We start from the raw sequence: 20492 nt of genomic DNA on the forward strand, positions 1-20492 counted from the left end.
AAACAAACCACTATTCCACCTTACTAATAATAAACTAAATAAAGGTTATGGGAAGTCTTCCCATAAACAAATCAGTTCGGGAAACCCACTCACAAGGGGGGCCCCTCCTTATAAGTAACCCGTCCCCCTTATAAGTAACCCCGTCCCCCTTATAAGTAACCCCCGGGGCACCCCTTAAAAGGAGTCTCCACGCTTTTTTGCAATGCAACGCGAAAATGAAAGGACTGCGGCAATTCGCTTGATTATGTCCATAAAGTTTCACAAGTTTCCTAGTTACTCACGAAATTTGAGCAAAATCGGTTTGAGGCATCATATCTAAAATCATGGATTTAAATGCGATGTCAAATGACCCATGCGAATGCTGAAATGCGAGCGATTACTGGCGTGAGTGTCGCCAGGCGCGGCGGCGCGGCAATGCTTGAGTGCAGACCGCAGACCACGTCTGCACTCAAGCATTGCCGCGCCGCCGCGACACTCACGCCAGTAATCGCTCGCATTTCAGCATTCGCATGGGTCGTTTGACATCGCATTTAAATCCATGATTTTAGATATGATGCCTTAAACCGATTTTGCTCAAATTTCGTGAGTAACTAGGAAACTTGTGAAGCTTTATGGACATAATCAAGCGAATTGCCGCAGTCCTTTCATTTTCGCGTTGCATTGCAAAAAAGCGTGGAGACTCCTTATAAGGGGTGCCCCGGGGGTTACTTATAAGGGGGACGGGGTTACTTATAAGGGGGACGGGTTACTTATAAGGAGGGGCCCCCCTTGTGAGTGGGTTTCCCGAACTGAAATGGCATTGGTATAACCTTTTAACAGGTTAGTCCATTATTAGTACGGTAAAAAAAAAAATAACAATCTATCCATTTTTTTTTTTTTGCAAACTAACATAACATTGGGGGGGGGGGGGGGGGACATAGGGAACTCTTTCCGTATCGTTAATTGATTCATGCACCCGTACATCTCAAAAGCGCCACAAAGTCAAAATACATTTTTACTTAATTTAGCATGCTTCACTGATTTGATCCCATGATGGTCGTCACCGCCATTGGGAGAAGAACTAAACATTAGATGGAGATTCGAGAAATAAAACTGTCAATCATGGCTTTCATGCGCAGAAGAAAATAACTCACAAAAATCAAGTAACAATTAAAGTGAATGTGCAGTTGTGATGTAAATTATGTTAAGAAATCATACCTCAAACAATTTCGCTTGGGAGAAGCAGGCAGTTTTTAAAAGAAAACATTTTGGCAGAATGATTGTCATTTGTGGTCTCAATATTTCGCTTTTCTCCAGCTTATTCCAGAGCGAAAAGGGACGGTAATGGTAGAGAACAGATATATCTTGCCATTTTAAAATAGGGAAGGTCTTATGCGTGTGCAAAAATGTGTGAATCGGCAATTACCCATCATTTGACACAAAATTTGTAATGATTTCGGGTTTGCTGCTCCTCATCTATGTTAATATTAAGATCATTTCCATCTGAAAAAAGGCACATCAGCGAAACAAGAATGAAATGAGGGAAACGATTCTTTGTTAGTGACGATACATGATTACACAATCGTTATTGTCAAGACACCTGAATGTACTCATTAAGATGCACATAATCAGGTGTCGGTGACGATCATTTATAGATCTACATCACAGAAAGACTGCTGTGAATAGTCCATGTTGGTCCATGGTCAGATCACTGATACAGTATCTGATCAGCCATAACATATAACCGTGCAACGTCAGTCATGCCAACAAGTCTATGCCGACTCCTCTGAAAAAATGATAACAATGTACGAGAAGAACTAGAACTGTAGAAGTCGAAATCTGATATCTAGAAGTTCTAAGTGTTAGACTGTGATTGGTGATTACAGACCTATGACTGATGTGTAGCCTAGTTGCATTTGTAAATTGTAACTAAGCCTAAAGTTAGTGTTAATTTAGGGCCTAGAACGTGTCCATAGGCATAGTCACTCATATAAATCTATGTGTAACTTTGTTAATCCTGAGGGATCTTCTATCTTCAGCTGTTTTTGTACAATTAATACCATGAATATTGTGGTGTCACAGCGTCATAATATAATTAGAACTGGACTAACAGATCTAATTTCAGAGTTCTAGACAGAAAATCAATCTGTCCAGAGTAAAAAAAAAAAAAACTTTTATGGCTCTCCTCCGCCGTAGATATAGTATGTTATAGGCATGATAGTGGGGATTCCGTGAAGCCAGATGCAGATGTAGGGATTTCTTGTCTCCGCAGAACATATCCCCGACAACAAGTTACATTCATACAGCGTGTACAGACTGATCTTTTGGTCAAGGCTAAGGCATCATCATGTGTTGATTGAATGATAAATGATAACATTGATGGTTAAATGTTGTTTTAGTTTGTACCAAACTGTATTCTGTAGTGTTGTGGTGTGGAGTGTGTGAACTGTGGCCTGTAATAAACCTCTACATTGTACATGCCCAGGGCTGCCGAAATGTGAAAATATCATTTGCATGAAATTACTTGATAAACAAGTCAATAGATGGTCTATACAACTTACACTACAGTCAGTAGTCATGCCGTTCAACCCTTCCCCCAGCAGGTCAGTACACAGTCACATCTGTTGTAAAAAAGAAGAAGTAAATGGTCAATTCCACGGAAAGGTCGCATTTTATGAAAATCAAACTATCGAGTATAGATGATTAATGAAGCTTAATTAGATGATCTGGTATTGTTTACTCAAAGCAGCCTTTCACAACGGATATTATGATACCTCATTTGTGAACATCGGTGAACGTGGAGTGGAGTTATGTCCGAAAAACCTTCATTTTTCAAGAAAATTGCCAATTTTTGCAGAATTTATGTATCATTTCTGATACACTATTATGACCATAAGACAGCTTTTGTAATTCTCAGATGGCTTATTTTCTGAATGTTCCTTGGTCATAGATTGGTTTTATGATGTTCTAGAACTTGTTCTGGCATCAGTAAATATTATTCTCTCAAGTTCAAAATGTGGTAGTTGATAGCGTCCCATAAGTCACGTTTTTGTGTCCCATCAGTCACACTGGTTTTCCCTATCCTGCTACTGTACCAATGAGTAGATATTCATACCACTTGGCTCAGGGTAAGCACCAACCCTTTGCTACATTCAGGAAAGAAAATATCTTTCCAGAGACTCTGTGTGTAAGAATATTTCAGAACTTACTTTCCCATGTGAAAAACGGTGGTCCTCAAATGTCCCATAAGTCACGACAGCAAATTTTCGTTGCTGTACGTAATGCAATGATACTTTTCAAACTAAGTATGGTGTTTTCATAAACTGTGATATGATGGATCTAACCATGAACTGAGAAAAATGCATTTGATGCAACTATTTTCTCAAAATAATGGTTTGAAATTGCCGAAAATTGTCACTTTGTCCCATAAGTCACAATGGAATTGACCAAATACAACATGTAAATAATAAAAAAATAATAATAAATAATTAATGAGGCCCAAGCATTGACACTAATGTGTCATAATTTCTTAATGATTTCTTTTTTCCACACAAGTCATTAATAGCATTTCGGTCTGCAGAGGAATGATTTGTCCAGGAACTTGCTGTCCGAGCAACTAGACTCTGCCACTTAGAACCACTACATGTAGTAGAATCTTGATGTCTACTACATGTAGTTCTACTATTTCTAGACATTAACCACATAGGCAGGCCTACTGAGTTTGATTTGATGTTCTATATTTAAGGCTACTGATTAAGCATGTATTGTTGAAATTCACCAGTATTAGCCTGTTGAGGATGAGTCCCGAGTATACTCGGGCAAGTGTCTATGGGAAATGCGTGTTGTAGCAAAGTCAGCCCATCCTCAATGGGTCAACAAACTTTGACATGATCAGCATTGATGGTAGAATCAAACCATTAGCGATTTCACCCAAAGCAGTTATGACATTGTAGTGAAATCTTATCATTACAGATTGCCATTCCAAACAACACCAAGCTACGGTGTGTGGCATGGAACCAGGACCATGGCTATATTGCGTGTGGTGGCGAGGACGGTCTTCTCAAGGTTCTCAAGCTGGAATCTGGAGCAGGTAAGGAGCTCTGTCACTCGAACTCTGTGCTTGATACAAGTTGTGGGAAAAATTGATTAAAAGGTAAATGATTTTTGGGTAAGTACTAATAGAGTGTGTTGTAGTAATGAAGGTCAAAAGGTTAACATAACATTACAGCTTCATTCACACAAACAAGTCAAAAGGCGTGCTCAATCAATCTCCCTTTTTTAACTTCATGATCCACCTGGAGAGCAGTTCACACAAATGATTGAAATGAGTCAAGTATTCCCTTTTCTGTTTTTATTACAAAATATAAAACTCTGGTAGGTATGTTCAAATCAAAATATTGCACAAAACGAAAGAGTGTAATTTTGACATCGTAAAACACTCAAAATCGAGAAATGGGGGAATTCACACGTACAACATGTAGAATGTAGAATGTTAACATCACCATGTAAAATGTAGCGCTACAGAGTACAATGTACAATCAACATAAAAATGAGGACATAGTGACATACCAACTAAATGAAAGTCAGTGCGAAGTCCATGCAATAAAGGCAAGTGCATGGCGGATTAAGTGTCCACAGTTCACGGTCCATTTAACTAAGCGATTTTACCGTGCCGACTGGTTAAGGTGAGCGAATCGCTGTAGCAGAAGACCAAAATGATGAACTGGAACGGTTACAGAAAAAGGGGCTCGACGAACGGGATCCTGCGGAGCTGAGCGGACGCGATGCGATGAAGAGCTCGATGCGGGGATCGTTCGGAGACTTGATGCGACACTCCGTCGTACGGGGCTGAAGAGCCATCGGAGGTTGAGATGGAATGCAGCTCTTTACCAGCGCGGTGAGTCGGGCGTCGGCAGGAGGCTGAAGAAAACAGAGTTCGACAGGACAGTGAGTCGCCTGGAACGATGTAGATGTTGATCTAAATGCTCAGCCGGACAGTAGGTCGTCCATGGCGGGAGCGATGTCTGGTGTGCGGTCACTCGACGACAATATCAATTAAACGTGTCGGAGGACGAATAATGAAAGTTCTGTGTCGGAGGCAACAAAACTGCGAAGCTCCATCCCCGGATCTCTGGTACGGTGCGCAGAGAGGACAGCAGCCGGGTAGAAACTTAAACAGCCAGCGGGCCCATAAAACACATAAGGTGGAAGGTGACTCTACCGCAGGACAGATCCGGAGGTCGTTCCTCAACGGTGGTTGAAGCGGGAGTGTTTCGATGATGCGAAGGGTCGCGTGACATCTCGCACGTGCGATGAGTGACGTGCGAATAAAGGTCGCGATTGGTCAAAAGTAGCGTTAATGATACTGATTACGCACTTAATACGCACTAAAATCTACAATGATTGGATTAACACTATACGATGAATATTAAAATCTACGTAACATGTGCTACATTATTGCGACACGACATGACAGTGAACCGGTCTGAACTAGATTGGAAGGTCAACAAACTGTACAATGGAAATTTCCACTAGCTATGTAAGGCTGGGAAAATTTTATATTCAATAATGAAACAGTGACAAAATAAACTAACCATTACACAGGGTTGCTACACATAAAATAATGAGCGGCTAATCGAGCCACTACAAAGTCATTGGCAAGAAATTGTCTGAAACACACACACACAAATAGAAACAACAGGAAGAAAAGAGGCAAGTGCTCTTCTTTTTAAAGATCCAGGAGTGTGGGCATACCATGGAGAGGGAATGCTGGCCCAGCTTGGATATGTTTGATAATCCCTGTAATGACTTTTGTGCAGCTTTATCACTGATCTCGGTGTAATACACACACAGCCTAAGAATCTCAACTGGAGTTGACTGTTATAGATGAGCGTACTCTTTGATGCACATATTTGGCTACCCACTGCTATTCATTTTTTTCAAATGTACCTCATTGGGTAGCGAATGAATTGGGCCACCCTTGAAGCTACAGTTGCTACATTATTGTCCAGGCATGACTTTTACACATTAAACAGTGACAGAAATTTAGAATTTACTCGAAAATAAGATAGGAAGCACTGCAGCGCTTCATATTCAGTCACCACAGAATGCAGGATACATGTGAAAGGAATGGGATCGCGAGTGCAGCTTTCAGTGTACTGTGGTGATTTATCGATAGGTTTGGGCAGGTTGGTACATTTGAGCAAAATATACAAACTTGGCACACCATCAACTGAGTCAGGCATGCAAACGTGGCACATAAAGAGTTAAAGCTAATGATATAATATGCATGAAAAATCAAATGTTAGGAAGTCAAAGTTTTGTGAGTAGCCATTTGTCTAATCAATACAATCAAGCTACCAGTACCTCAAATTCTAGTACCTGTGGAATATTTTTGTTTTCTATCTTAGATATAAATGTCCAAGCCATCAAGGCAGGGCCTACATATATTCATGTAAACTGCTGTTCTACTTTCTGACAGATATTGTATCCTGTGTGTCTATGAAAGCGTAGACTTGGCTGACATGTTTCCACTCTTATTATTAACAGGCAAAGATATCAAACAGAGGGGCCTGGCTGCTCCAAGCAATCTGTCCATGAACCAGACACTGGAGGGACACAGCGGTGAGTGTAGATATGCATTTGCTCTCCATTCTTCTGTCATTTGATACTGTATTGTGTTTGTTGATAATGGAGATATATTTCTCTGCTTTGTTGGCTTGACTGTATTTACACTTTGGGATATTTTTATCTTTCTCATACTTGCATTCATTTAAATGTTTTGCTGTAGGACACTGATGCTGTGTTTGTAAGTTATATTTCCCTGGTATTGAGGTCCATAACCTCCCTTAACAGTACTCCTTCTGATAAAACAAAATAATCTGGACTTTTGTATTAAGTACAAGAGTAGAATGCATTTAATATGTGTGTGTGTATATATATATATATATATATATATGTATATATATATATATATATATATATATATATATATATGTTATATATATGTATGTATATAAGTATATATATACATATATATTATATATATGTATATCTATTTAAATTGTTATTATTATTTTTTTTGAAGAGCCTCTTAGTTCTATGAACTCAACCATATCTTTTTATAGACACTAATCATGATTCAACTTACTGCAGAATGAGCTACCTTTACTGCAATGAGCTGACTTAACCTCATAGGGATAAGATTAGGTAATGAAAGCAATTAATTGCAAAAGGTGTAACTATAGACGAGGTTCCGTGACGTCAAATGACGCTTTGGCTGAGGGGCAAAAATAGATTTCATGCGTATTACGCGCATGGCTCAAGCGCGCTGTACGCGTGGCATATACCTGCCTGCCTATCATGAGACGTGGTATGTAACTCTTACGCGCTTGCCCACTCGTATGGGGGTCCCCTTACGCAATTTTTGCCCCTCAGCATGACTTGGTGACGTCATTGGAACCTTGTCTATAGACTGTTGTAGTGTTGAAATTAAGGGGTGGGGAAATAAACATAAAGCCAACACTCAAGTTCCTCACAATGTCACCAGCCTCATCCTGTATATGTAACATGCATGTATTTGACTGTGTCTGTATAGGGTTCATTGCCAATCAACCCCCTATCAAACACACTTACACATACCCATACACAGTCATCTCTCATAAATTTCACCAGGTGTAGCATGATACTCTTGGTATACTTTGATTTCAATAATAACTTAAAACATTCAGTGCAGTGTTAGGTGTTTAGCTGCTATGTAGACTGTACGAAGAAAGTCTTTGTATCCTCTTGTGTCCCTCAGGTGCTGTCCAGGTCGTGACATGGAACTCACAATACCAGAAGCTTACAACCAGTGACCAGTATGGCCTCATCATTGTGTGGATGCTGTACAAAGGTAATGTTATTGCATGGAATTGTTTCTGCATCTGATAAAAATTGTACTCATGGTTTGAAGTAAATAGACTGTATACGAATGTGCTGTCCTGAGTAATTTTTGATCCAAAAACTAACTTCTAACTATGATCTGTAGTGCTCATGGCTGGAATTAATGATGTCAGTGTTTTGTGTTGATTTGTAACAAACTAAGGAAATGATAATGGAATGGTGTCAGTGTGTAGAGTTGTGCATGCATTATGTATACACATGCAATCAATTAATTGATATACAATTGTTCTTGAGCAGCTAAGCAGTGATTGAGAAGAAGGCAGTTTTTATATCTGATTTGAAAGTAAATCTTTGGAATCCTATGTTTATCTGCAACTGTATCTCTTCAGTGTTTTCCAAATGATTTTGATCATGACTATGGATAATTCTCTGCTTAATACTTTGCAGGTTGTTGGTATGAGGAGATGATTAATAACAGGAACAAGTCTGTGGTCCGGAGTATGGCTTGGACCTCAGACGGGCAGCGGATCTGTATTGTCTATGAGGATGGTAAGTCAGCTGTAAAGGGCTCGTATAGTTTTGGTTGAGACCTGACTTCAGGTTTTTAACATTTTTGGGTGAGATAATGAGAAACCTCTTATGAAATATGAAAGAGCATGTAATTTCAAGAAGAATTCAACGTTTATTTGATAAAAATTGGTTATGAATTGGCTGAGATACCCAAAACAGAGCAATACTAATAAAGTGTGGGACCCACATTTTATTACGACCACTTTGTTTTACTTTGTTTTTGGATGTCTCAGCCATTCCAAAACCGATTTTCATCATATAAACTTCGAATTCCTCTTAGAATGGCATGCTCTGTACCATTTCATAAGTGGTTTCTTGGTATCTCGCAAAAAGTTAAAAGCCAAATCCCCAGCTCCACCAATACTGTACCATCCCTTTAACTTGCAGCAAGATTCCAAAATTTGCTTTCCTTGACTGTATCCAGGGACACTGCTTTGATAATAACAGAGATAATAAAATAGGGGGAAAAGAAGACCCGCCAGAATTTTAGTAATCCTGCTGCGATTCATCTCACAGAGTAGACAAAACAGACAGAAAAACACTTTTTGACGTGAGAAAACTGCTAAATATGACATAAAGGACATGCCTCCTGTGCAGGAGTTGGGGTAAACATCATTTATTTGATTATTTCTTAATAGGGCAAGTGTGTATACCATAGGGTTTGACAGGTAATCTTTGCCTTATCAGTTAACTTTGTGATTGATTAGATTTGTTTGTATAATGCACTCTGTCAACTCAGTGTCAAGTGCTCTCTGTGCTGTAAAGTTAACTCTTTATGTGCCACGTACGCACGTCTGACTGAGTCCACGGCGTGCCAACTTCGCATATTCCGCTCAAACGCACAAAGCCGCCCAAACCGATCGATAATCGCCAAAAGCCGCAGTACAATGAAAGCATTTCTTGCAATTACGTTCCTCTTGGCTATAGCTTGCATCTTATGTGGTGATTGACTAACGAGCAGTGTTTCTTGCTGGATTTGTGAGCAAGTTTCTGTCACTGCTTTGTGTGCAAAAGTCATGCATTTACAGTCTTGTAGCTACTGGGCATTTGAAAGGAAAACAATTATAGATTTGTCATAGAATTTACATCAATGCAGAGCTTGGCGTTTTCTCTACAACTTTGCTCACTTCGTCTACAATTTAACAGAACTTTGTAAAACTTATATAGATTTGAAAAACAGAATGTCATCTCAACGCATGAATACACAGGTGTTTCAGAATAATGTGGCACACTGGGGGTGTCCGCCATGGCACATAAAGAGTTTATAGGAAAAACTACATCTTGGTGAATTCCTCAGTATATGTGTGTATACGATGGAAATTGCACCTCGTGGTCACACTTTAGTTCATCAGACTAATTCCAGTTCTGTGTGACTGCTTTTCCTCACTACAGTGGTCACACTGGTCATCTATGCCATATTGTACATTGCCATTATAGGCAATTAATCCAGTTGGTGAGATTAGTGTAACCTTCATGTGTATGTTCAAGTGCTACAGAAAGTCAAAAGAGCTGATTCAGAAGGTCAAGAGAGCAATGGCCTCAAAAGACTGTAGGATCTTAACCCATCATTCCTCTCTGTCCCTGATCTCCCAGGTGCAGTCATTGTAGGGTCAGTGGATGGCAATCGTATCTGGGGCAAGGAGCTGAAAGGGATGCAGCTCTCTCAGGTGGAATGGTCTCCAGACAGCAAAATCATCCTCTTTGGGATGACCAACGGAGAGATACACATCTTTGACAACCAGGGCAACTTTTGTGTAAGCAATTTCTTAGGAGAGAAAGAGCATAAAAGATTACATGCTTCATTCATATTTCTAATTTACATCAAAGAAATTACCACATAAAGATATTTTCTGATCAAGAAAGATATTGGCCACCTCTACTTTGCCTTGAATTCTTTATTGCAACCAAAAGAAAACTCATTTATATCAGTCCCATACACTTGTGTTTGTGTTGGATTTTTTTTTTTTGTGTTAATGGAATTGTTATTATATTTCCTTTTTGCTTTGGCCCAAAAGTCCAAGCTTACAGCTTTCTGCCTGACTAATGCAACTGGAGCAGTCCACATCGCTGGTGTAGACTGGTACGATGGCAAATATGGCCTGGTTGAGCCTGGCTGCCCCACCCTGGCGATCTGCTATGACAACGGCCGCGCCCAAATTATGAGAGATGAGGCAGATGAGAGTGAGTGCACAAAATAGATGTATCCAGCCACATTGGCCCAAATTCACGAAGATGATTTAAACATAGACCATGGTACAAGTTTTGTACGATGGTCTAAAATTAGCGTGAAACAGGCGTACCTTTGACATGGGCGTATCAATGCGTGTTTGCTACTGGACATCTGTTGGCGTGCGCAATCTGTCAATTGTAGTTACGCCGAAGAAATTTGCATAAACCATGGTTTCAATTGTACCACCTTGGTGAATTCGGACCATTGGGTTTAATGGAGGGAATATATTCCCCTGGTAAAGCCCTTCACACTGACACTTGGGCTAGTCTTAAACCAGTGTATTTCTAGGCTTATGTGTTACATTCATATTTAAAGACTGTGACATCACCCTGGGCATAGTTGATTTCCAGTCAGTCCCCAGACAGAGCCTAGACTGACTAACAGTAAGAATATGATGCAAGATGTACTCAAGTACTGATGCTGTTTACCACAGCCAAAGAACTTGTGATATTATTTTCTGTAGAGTGGTACCATATGCAAAGGAAGTGTTCTAGTTTTAATGGGATGAGAGAAGGAGTTTATTTATTTATTTTTGTTGTTTTAGTGCCATTTCTAGGTGTATCGATATTGTTGCCTTTGACATAGCTTGCAGTTACTGCTTGCTTCTTGTAGAACCACTGGCACCTTGTGAATTATTTGACTATGTAAATCTCAGTGATTACTGGCCGATGTATTCTGATGTATGTTGATAGTATCAGTTGTTTCATGTGTTGATAGGTCCTTGAAGTGACCATACAACGCAAGGTATGGAGAGCAAGCATTATTCTATAACTATCTGCATAATTGCTATTATTATCATTATTTATTTATTTATTTTTATTATTTATTCAGCATTTGCTTTACAATACAAGTGATAACAGAAAAACAAACAAAACAAGCAAAATACAGGGGTACAAGATGTCAAGCTTTCCCTGGTGCACTTCCCTATACAAAGTTGCTGGGTTTGATCAAATTTAACCCGTTGAGGACGAGTCCCGAGTATACTCGGGCAGGTGTCTTTGGGAAGTGCATGTTGTAGCAAAATCAGTCCATCCTCAATGGGTTAATGATGTAATGTAACCAATTATTTGCTTTTTAAACTTTCCCTGGTGCGCTTGCCTATACAAAGTTGCTGGGTGGGATCAAAATTAATGATGTAATGTAACCAATTATTTGCTTTTTAAACTTTGATCTTTTACCTGTAGTGCCTTATCTTCTTGTCTTCATTCGTGAGTGTATGCATTTTTTTCTTGTTTTCCTTTTTTGATATTATGCATCTAATGTGACTTTGATGGAAAATGAACAGAAGAAGGGAAACTGCAATATCTATATGTCTGGCATCTCCCATTTCTTGCCATTATTCACCAGACCCAGTCCTAATTGACACTGGTATGACAGTGGTGCGTGTGATGTGGAACTACAATGGGTCCGCTCTGGCTGTCGCTGGCTCTCAGAAGTCTGTACAGCAGGATAAGGACATCAATGTGGTCCAGTTCTACACTCCATTTGGAGAGGTACAGCTCCAGATGTCTTGATCAACTTGCAAGGCATTTTAAGTAGCATTGTGTGGAGTTCATCCAGTAGCTGTGTTGCTTTCATGGAAAGGATTATTTAGAACATATATATCTTGCCAACTGTGTTGACTTATGTTGAATCTTAGGGAATGTTGAATCTAATGGAATGCTGAGTGGAGAAGTCTTCTGGCATATCTTCTGATAGATTTATTATGATATACAGTAGGCACTGGATTAAACACAGCAGCAATTTTACTTTGGCTGGAAGAGTATTTGATCTTTGTGATTCCCACAAATACAAGCACAAATGCAATGCTACCAGTTGTTGTTTTTTTTTTAATGCCTCCACCACGAAGTGTCACCAGAGGCATTATGTTTTTGGGTTGTTTTGATACATATGTTTCTCACATAGTATGTTCGAAGGCTACATTATTGGGATTCCAACTTCAGCAGTGGGTTCAGTGTACCTAAAAACTGACAACTCATCTAGATTTTCCTTGGATTTTTACCAGCATACATAGACTGATAGCATTATATGCCATATTGGACTCCTTAACGCCACTGCTTACCATTGGGAGCAGTGATATAAAAAATTCCTAAGCTATCTCATTTGATGCGTTTGTGTAGGTCACTTGTATAAAAAAGAAATCCTACATATAAATGTTTTGCAATAAAGCCACAAATATAAGGAGATATCACAAATTTCTCAAAGAACCATAGCTGTACTTAATAGTCAGTTGATTCTGAAAACGATTTTGATAAAACTATTGTTTTTATTATGCCTCCGCCACGAAGTGGTGCCGGAGGCATTATGTTTTCGGGTTGTCCGTCCGTCCGTACGTACGTCCGTACGTCCGTACGTCCGTACGTCCGTCCGCTTTCGTTTACGCGATAACTTGAGTAATATTGACTTGAATTCTACCAAACTTGGTCCAAGTATAAAGTATGATGGGGCAATTAGTTGATTAGATTTTGGGTGAAATCCGCCAAAGGTCAAAGGTCAAAGGTCAAGGTCAAATCATGAAATTGTATCTGTTTACGCGATAACTCAAGACTGGATCGAGCAAATTTCACCAAACTTTGTCGGAGGATGATGTATGATGAGACAATTACTTGATTAGTTTTTTAGTGAAATCGGACTGAGGTCAAAGGTCAAAGATCAAGGTCAAATCCTGAAATTTATCTGTTTACGTGATAACTCAAAACTGGATGAAGCAGCTTTCACCAAACTTGGTCCAAGGATGATGTATGATGGGACAATTAGTTGAGTAGATTTTAGTGACATTGGCAAGAGGTCAAAGGTCAAAAGGTCAAGGTCAAATGCTAAAAATGTTGCTATTTCCCCAATATCTATGCAATGCCCTAAGGTATTTTCTTGAAACTTGGTGCAGACATGTACTACTGCATATAGATTCTCCAGAGAGAGTTTCATGTCATAAGGTCAAAGGTCAAAAGGTCAAAGGTTAGGTGAAAATGTTGTAATATCACTTTTCTCACAAATGGTTCAATGTATCTTCATAGAACTTGGTACATACGCATGTACTGACTGGCAGAGATTATCTAGGGAATTTAGGGGTCGTAGGTCAATAGTCATGGGGTCAAAGGTCAAGGTCAACTCCTCGATATTTTACTGTTTCCCTCATACACTAATATATGAAATGCTTGCATTATTAGTTTTCAAACTTAATATATACATGCATTACCTAATAGAGATTCTCCAGGAAATTTCCAGCCAGAATGTCAAAGGTCAGAGGTTAAGGGTCAAAGGCCAGGTTTCCATGCGTCCCCCCCCAAAAAAAAAAAAAAAAAAAAAAATCTATTTTGTACTGTAATTAACTCTTTCTTCATACCTTGGAAATTACTCAATGCATAAACTTATAAAAGGATCTGTCAGAATTCAAGTAAAAATTCTCAATTCCCCAAATATGTGCACCTGCACTCTTCGACAATTATAGCAAACCCAGTTCAAGGAAAGTGAATATTCAAGTCATTTCTGACAAACCTGTCATATCAATATTTTGCCAGTTATGTGAAACTGTCATGGATCACACATGTGAAGACATTGTACTATACGCCTATTGGGAGAATCATGCATTATGGCGGAGGCATCAGTCGCCATAGCGACATTTCTAGTTTTGTATATTTTAGCAATACTTAACTTTGATAAGACTGATTAACATTTTTACATTGGTAGTTTCTATCCCTAACTCACATTTTAGAAATATTTTGAAGTATTACAATTTTTTATTTTCATCTGCAAATGGAAAAAAGTGGGGGGGGGGGGGGGGACAAAAGACTGACTTTTCTTTCCTAATTACAAAAACATTTTTAACATTGGCTGTTCTTACTAATTGTGGTTTCATGTCCTTCTTCAATGATGAATTTTCCAAGAAATCTTACATGACATGTATTGTCTGTATCCTTCCAACCTTGACGTTCATTTGCAGCATCTGCGAACACTCAAGGTTCCCGGCAAGGAGCTGACTGCAGTGTCGTGGGAAGGAGGTGGGCTGCGCATTGCTCTCGCTGTGGACAGTTTCATATATTTTGCCAACATCCGACCAGACTACAAGTGGGGCTACTGTGCAAACACTGTGGTTTACTCCTTCACTAAGCCAGAGCGCACTGAAAACTGTGTCGTCTTCTGGGATACCAAGAACAGTGAGGTAGGGAAGTAGATCTTTTTATTCTCTTCTTTTCTTTTCTAACATAATGTTATATTTATATGTTCATTACGAGAAACAGTATATAAAAAGTATAAGGACAGGACAGATTTTCAAACATGCAACCAGCAAGAACATAATTTTTGTCCATTGGAAAGACTCTTAGATATCCTTTTATATTGTTGAAGTTCAAACTCTTGAGTACCTTGCTCATATACTTAGTTATCATTTTGAAGACTAGGGCCCGAATTCACGAAGGTGGTACAATTGAAACCATGGTTTAACCAATGGTTTATGCAAATTTCTTCTGCATAAATATGATTGACAGATTATGTACGCCAACAGACGTCCAGTAGCAAATGCGCATTGATACACGCATGTCAAAGGTATGCCTATTTCACGCTAATTCTAGATCATGGTACAAATTTTGCACTGTGGTGTAAGTTTAAACCACCTTCATGAATTCGGGCCATTGTGATTATAATACATGAGAAAAATACAAAGGTTTGTTCATGACCCTGTGTAATAGAAGATATATAGCATGTAACCTACTTCTTTGCGTTTCAATTGACTGTTTATCCCCTCATGTGTTTTGGATCATGTGATGAGTATTGATGTGTATAAGAAATCCTTGTCTTTATATTTTTGTTTGCTGCAAAACAGCGACATGTGAAATATGTCAGAAATCTCCTGTCCGTCAATGCCTATGGAGATCACTGTGTCCTGGCAACAAGGGCAGATGAGACCATGGGGCAAGTGGTGAGTACTTTGGGACAACCAATCATGCATGATCATTCATGTCATGTGACACTATTTTGAGGGAATCAGTGTTGAAGCTGTGTTGGGTCTCGGCCTAGCCCAAGTGTGTCATCTGAAAGAATATCAGGGCAATCCTTCTGTGTATGACACACTGCAAGGAGCTATCATAGTAAGTCTGTTATGCTCTGAACCGTGATGATTTGGGTATATTGTCCTTTTTAGATATACATTATAACACAAAGGACTAACATGTACAGGGCATTTGTCTGTTAAAAAGTTCCAATGTTACAAAGCAAGCAAACTTGCTTCAACTTATGAACAGCAAACGGAGAGAATGAAGCACTACAAGGAAGTTATTCTGAAGGCAAGTCACATGTTTTCTGTGTTTTGTTGATTTGGATGCAGTTACGCTATTAAAGTATTTATTAGTTTAAACACTGTGTTTTCAGGAGAATGAGGGTTCTGTCTATCCGTGTTTGTTTGCCTTTGTTCATATTCCTCAACAAATCATAACTAAAAGCTGAAATGTTGGAAGATTCCAGTCATTAAATAGAGATAGTTATGACACAAATGCCCGTAGAAAACTTAATTACTTAGTACAAAATGTCAGGATTTGATTTGATTAGAATTTCATGAATTTTATGGTTGTCCCTCTGTGCCGGCATCAGGACCCATCTGATCCCATCCAGGTAATGTGTGCATTGTGATTAATCTCCCTCTTCTCACAGCTCTCCTTCTGGCTTCTTTTCTGCAGTGGCAGTGTGTTCTAGAGAAAGACAGATTTTCCCCCTTCCCTTATCGTAGAAGTGTAGATTATTCATGTATCATGTAGAGCAGATTTCCCGCTCACTGTTGAGAAATATATCGCCTAATCTCTGTGTGTCATGGGTTTTGTGTGCAAAAAATAACCAATGCATTCATATGAGTGTTAGATTAGCTTTGCTCAGACATGAGGAAATGACCTTTTATTTGTATTTCACCATCCATAACTGAAGCAACTTGTGCACATTTGTTACCCATTGAGAGTAATGCTTCTGCAAAGCAGGTTTAGAGCTTGTGTTTACACTGCTCATAGACTCACTATAGTTGTTAGATTGGGTGTACTGTAAAACACGATATATTCGCGGCACGAAATTTTCGCGAATTGGAGCCGACGGCCTTTTTCGTGGCATGAAATTTTCGCGAATTGCCACTCGTGTTCAATGCATATAGTGTAGATAAGAAATTTCGTGTGCATTTTAATTTTGCGAATCTTAGCGCTCGTGAAATTAAAATGCATGCTAACATTCCTCGTGTTACAGTTAACGGATTTGTTTCTAGTCTGTAACAGGAAATGAAATATCCCCCCCCCCCTGTTACTGCAAACTCATACATTTTCACGGTAGAGTAAGTTTTGCATATTTCGTGAATTCTAAAACACCCAAAAATATCTTCACAAGTTTCTCTGCACATTTGGAATTAGTTGACAAATGCACTGCGCGAATTCAAGAACCAGTGAATATGTTTTTGAGCCGCTGAGCGCAAAAAATGTATCATGCTAAAATAGTGACGTTCACATTATAATAAATGATATAGCCCACATTTGTTTAGTGTACTACCAGGATATCTTTTCAGCCATTCTGTCCTCTCCAAATACTAAAGACTGTAGCAGAGAGCACGCTTTATGAATCAGGTTTTCTTGCCTGTACATTTACAGTGACTTAAGCATGGAGATTGTGCTATATTTCTCAACTTGAGCAGCTAAAGACTCTTCATATCTTTCCTCTCTCCTAATCATTGTAGTGTATGTTATCTTCTGCAGAGTACATGCTTGTGATATATATATTTTTTTTTAAAGTATTTTTTTCCCCATTATTATCATGTTTTTATTTTTTTTAGTTCCCTTGTGCCACTGGCTAGTTGTTTATGTCATGAGCAACAATGCTGTAACTCAGAGATGGTGGTGCTGCAATGATATGTGTGTAGTAGCACATTTCATTCTTAGTGATTTGTACAATGTATTCCTGCCCCTTTTTTGTGCTCTAAGTAGGTTTTAATAGTATGACACAGTGCAACTAAACTTCTAGTAAAACTGGTTATATTTATATATCAACTATAAGTGATAAATTCTGCTAAGCCCCTGTTATGTCTAAGTGTGTAGAATTGCAAGAGCAATAAAACCCCCATCATACACTTGCTGAAACCCAGGTGCACTAACACACATAAACACATGAGACCTATATTGATTTGTCATGTGTAGAGAATGATACATCAGAAATTCAGATCTATGTCAGAATTTTTCATACTGAGATAAATACTATGTCTGATGTAAAGTTTCGCACAGTATTTTTGTTTTTTTTTAAGTGTGTGATTTTCAATGAAATTGCTTTGTCACTCTCCCTTAGTTGATTTATATACACCACATATATTTGCAGTTTTAGTTTCATGTTAAAGATATGTACAGCTATAAGAAACTATAGATACCCTTCAGCATCTAGATTCTGTTCATAACTTAAATGTTTCAGTCTGTAGAAAAGCATGTCTGTGTTACCACAAAACATAATCATTTATCCATTGGACACCCAAACCAGAAGAGTTTAGATAAAATTGTAATATCTCTTTACGTAGCTTCATATGAGCTGACTAATTTTATCAGCTGACTAATAACTTTGTTTCATGCCACAAGTAAGATGGCGTGGGGCATATTACTGTACATGCCATTATCATTCTTATTCTTATTCTTCAAGCGTTACTTTTTTTTTCAGTTCATTTTCCATGTGTATTTATTCATTTATTGATACATTTCTCATTCATTTATTTACGTTTGCAGAGTAGGACTTACGAGAAAATGTCAAGGGTGGATAAATTTGTTTACTTGAATTCTTGGTTAAGAAGCAAAGTTATTAATATCCCCCTTGAGATGCTGAGCACATTGCTCTTGCCTTGTTGAAGGCAATATTTTCTGCTTGTTTCAAATTTTGCAATTATCAGTCAACTCACAAAATTCATGAAATGGTATGTGATGTATACATTATGCAGTGCATTGTGGTTAAGGGGGAAATGGTTACCTATATGGCAATTGTCATGCTAATCTTGTTGCATGAACAAGACATCAGCAATCCCCTTGTCTCACATAGTTTTGGGTTGCAAAGAATGTGTGACCTTGTAATTAGCAATGATAGCCTTGTCTTTTGCAGACACACTTGATCACTCCACATTACAATTTGTGCTGAATTAACTTTGTCATTGATAATTAGCAGAACTTACTGTCAGTTAACTTGTAACATTTGAAAATATCAGTTCAAAAGTTATGGACTGTTTAAAGGACTAAGTTTATCAGGGAACAATTTAGACTTTGTGCAAAATTTCTCTGTCTTCCTTTTCGCCATGCACGTGTGCAGAGTTGTGAATCAAACTAATCATATATATACCTGGTGTAAGTATTTGCAGAGTGAATACATAGTGTTTTACGTCAGAATGTTTCTTTTCTCTCTTTTGGCTGTATGCTGCTATGTTTGTGCAATTCCTTACTGCAATAACCAAGCCTGATAGCAGATAGCATTGAATATATTTTCCTGAGAAGTGATGCATTTGAGTGCCTCAGTGTCCTTCATATTTTTCAGTAAAGATGAAAGAAAGAATTATTAGCTTTAACCTACATATCTATAGAAGTATGTGTTTTGTGAAAACACCAATGTGACATGTTCAAGGTTATGTTGACATGCTGGATACCAATTTTTTATCGCACAAAATTCTTACAGTACATTAAAAAAAAAACACCCCATATAGTACAATGGACTTTATGTAATTATTTTATTCTGTGTCATACATGCATCATTTCTTGTCAGTGAGCATATCAAAGTTTGCAGTGTTGCACAAATAATCATGCAAGGTACTCTCAGTGTGACTTTAACCATTATCAATTGTTTGATATAACAAATAAACAAGTTCCATTACCTTGGAAACACGATATGTTGTATTACCTCACTCAACATACTAAGAATATTAAGTAATGATGTATTATGTTCTATTCCAGTTTGTCCTCGTTCTGTGCAACTCGATTGGAACACCCTTGGAATCAAAATACATTGAGATTGGTGAGTGCCGAGCAGTATCTCTCTCTTTCTTTCCCTCTTGCTTCAATAACCAAGGTACTGTTGTCCTGAAACTATCATGTCATGAAGCATTTTGCTACTTCTCATATTTCTAAAGTTTCCCTTATATCCAATACCATGCTGACATCTGCTGGTGTTAATAGGTTTAGAAATTATCACAAATTCTGGAAATGTTTGATCAAATCATGCATCACAAATTTTTAATTATTTCATTTTTCATTGTTTCCCCTCTGTACCCACTATGCCCCACCCCTAAAAAACAATTTTCTCACTTTTCGAAATGTAATTACCAGTAAAGGCGGGTCAAATAGCATCAAAATGCGTATTACTATGCACCTTACCTTGACTAATGCACAAACTCACAATAGCAAGATAGGTGTCATTCAACAACATCTTAGAACCTTTCAGTTTATGATAGTAATTGCTACATGGAAAATATTAGTGAAGGTTGAATCTATAGCAAGAAAAAGTGTTCCATTTGTATTGCATAAGACCTGTCTTGCTGGAATGTGGTTGGTGCACCTGATTATGCCAAGGGACCACGTTGTTATCAATATTGGCAGTTTCATCTTTTAACCCTTACTGTGACTAATTTAACTGTCAAAGAATACAAGTTAATCCCCCTGTTAAGACCTATTATGTCACCTTGGCCTTCCTGTTAAGACTATTAAAGTCACATCGCTACCCCTGAATGGGCATGCTGCCTGTACAACTACCTGGTAGTGGGCATGCTGCCTGTACATCTAGGAAGTTTTAGAGGGATTATTGGGTGCTGATAAAGAAGTTTGCAAGTTAAGCTATAAAGTGTCCGGGCACATAC

At 38.5% G+C, this 20492-nt stretch overlaps 1 protein-coding gene across 1 annotated transcript in view; it reads left to right on the top strand.

Annotated features, from left to right (window-relative positions):
- Positions 1 to 20492, top strand: part of LOC139727847 (WD repeat-containing protein 35-like) — a 38520-nt gene that overhangs the window by 372 nt on the left and 17656 nt on the right. Inside the window, exons 2-12 of the mRNA XM_071638820.1 lie at positions 3952 to 4069; positions 6529 to 6603; positions 7781 to 7873; positions 8311 to 8412; positions 10027 to 10187; positions 10449 to 10614; positions 12011 to 12156; positions 14604 to 14822; positions 15483 to 15578; positions 16247 to 16267; positions 19594 to 19654. Coding sequence (XP_071494921.1) covers positions 3952 to 4069; positions 6529 to 6603; positions 7781 to 7873; positions 8311 to 8412; positions 10027 to 10187; positions 10449 to 10614; positions 12011 to 12156; positions 14604 to 14822; positions 15483 to 15578; positions 16247 to 16267; positions 19594 to 19654 — 1258 coding nt within the window. The remainder of the gene's footprint in view (positions 1 to 3951; positions 4070 to 6528; positions 6604 to 7780; positions 7874 to 8310; positions 8413 to 10026; positions 10188 to 10448; positions 10615 to 12010; positions 12157 to 14603; positions 14823 to 15482; positions 15579 to 16246; positions 16268 to 19593; positions 19655 to 20492) is intronic.

This window comes from Diadema antillarum, unplaced genomic scaffold (assembly GCF_040938485.1).
Source record: "Diadema antillarum isolate AM-2024a unplaced genomic scaffold, OU_Dant_1.0 seq00000156_RagTag, whole genome shotgun sequence".
Lineage (NCBI taxonomy): Eukaryota > Metazoa > Echinodermata > Echinoidea > Diadematoida > Diadematidae > Diadema > Diadema antillarum.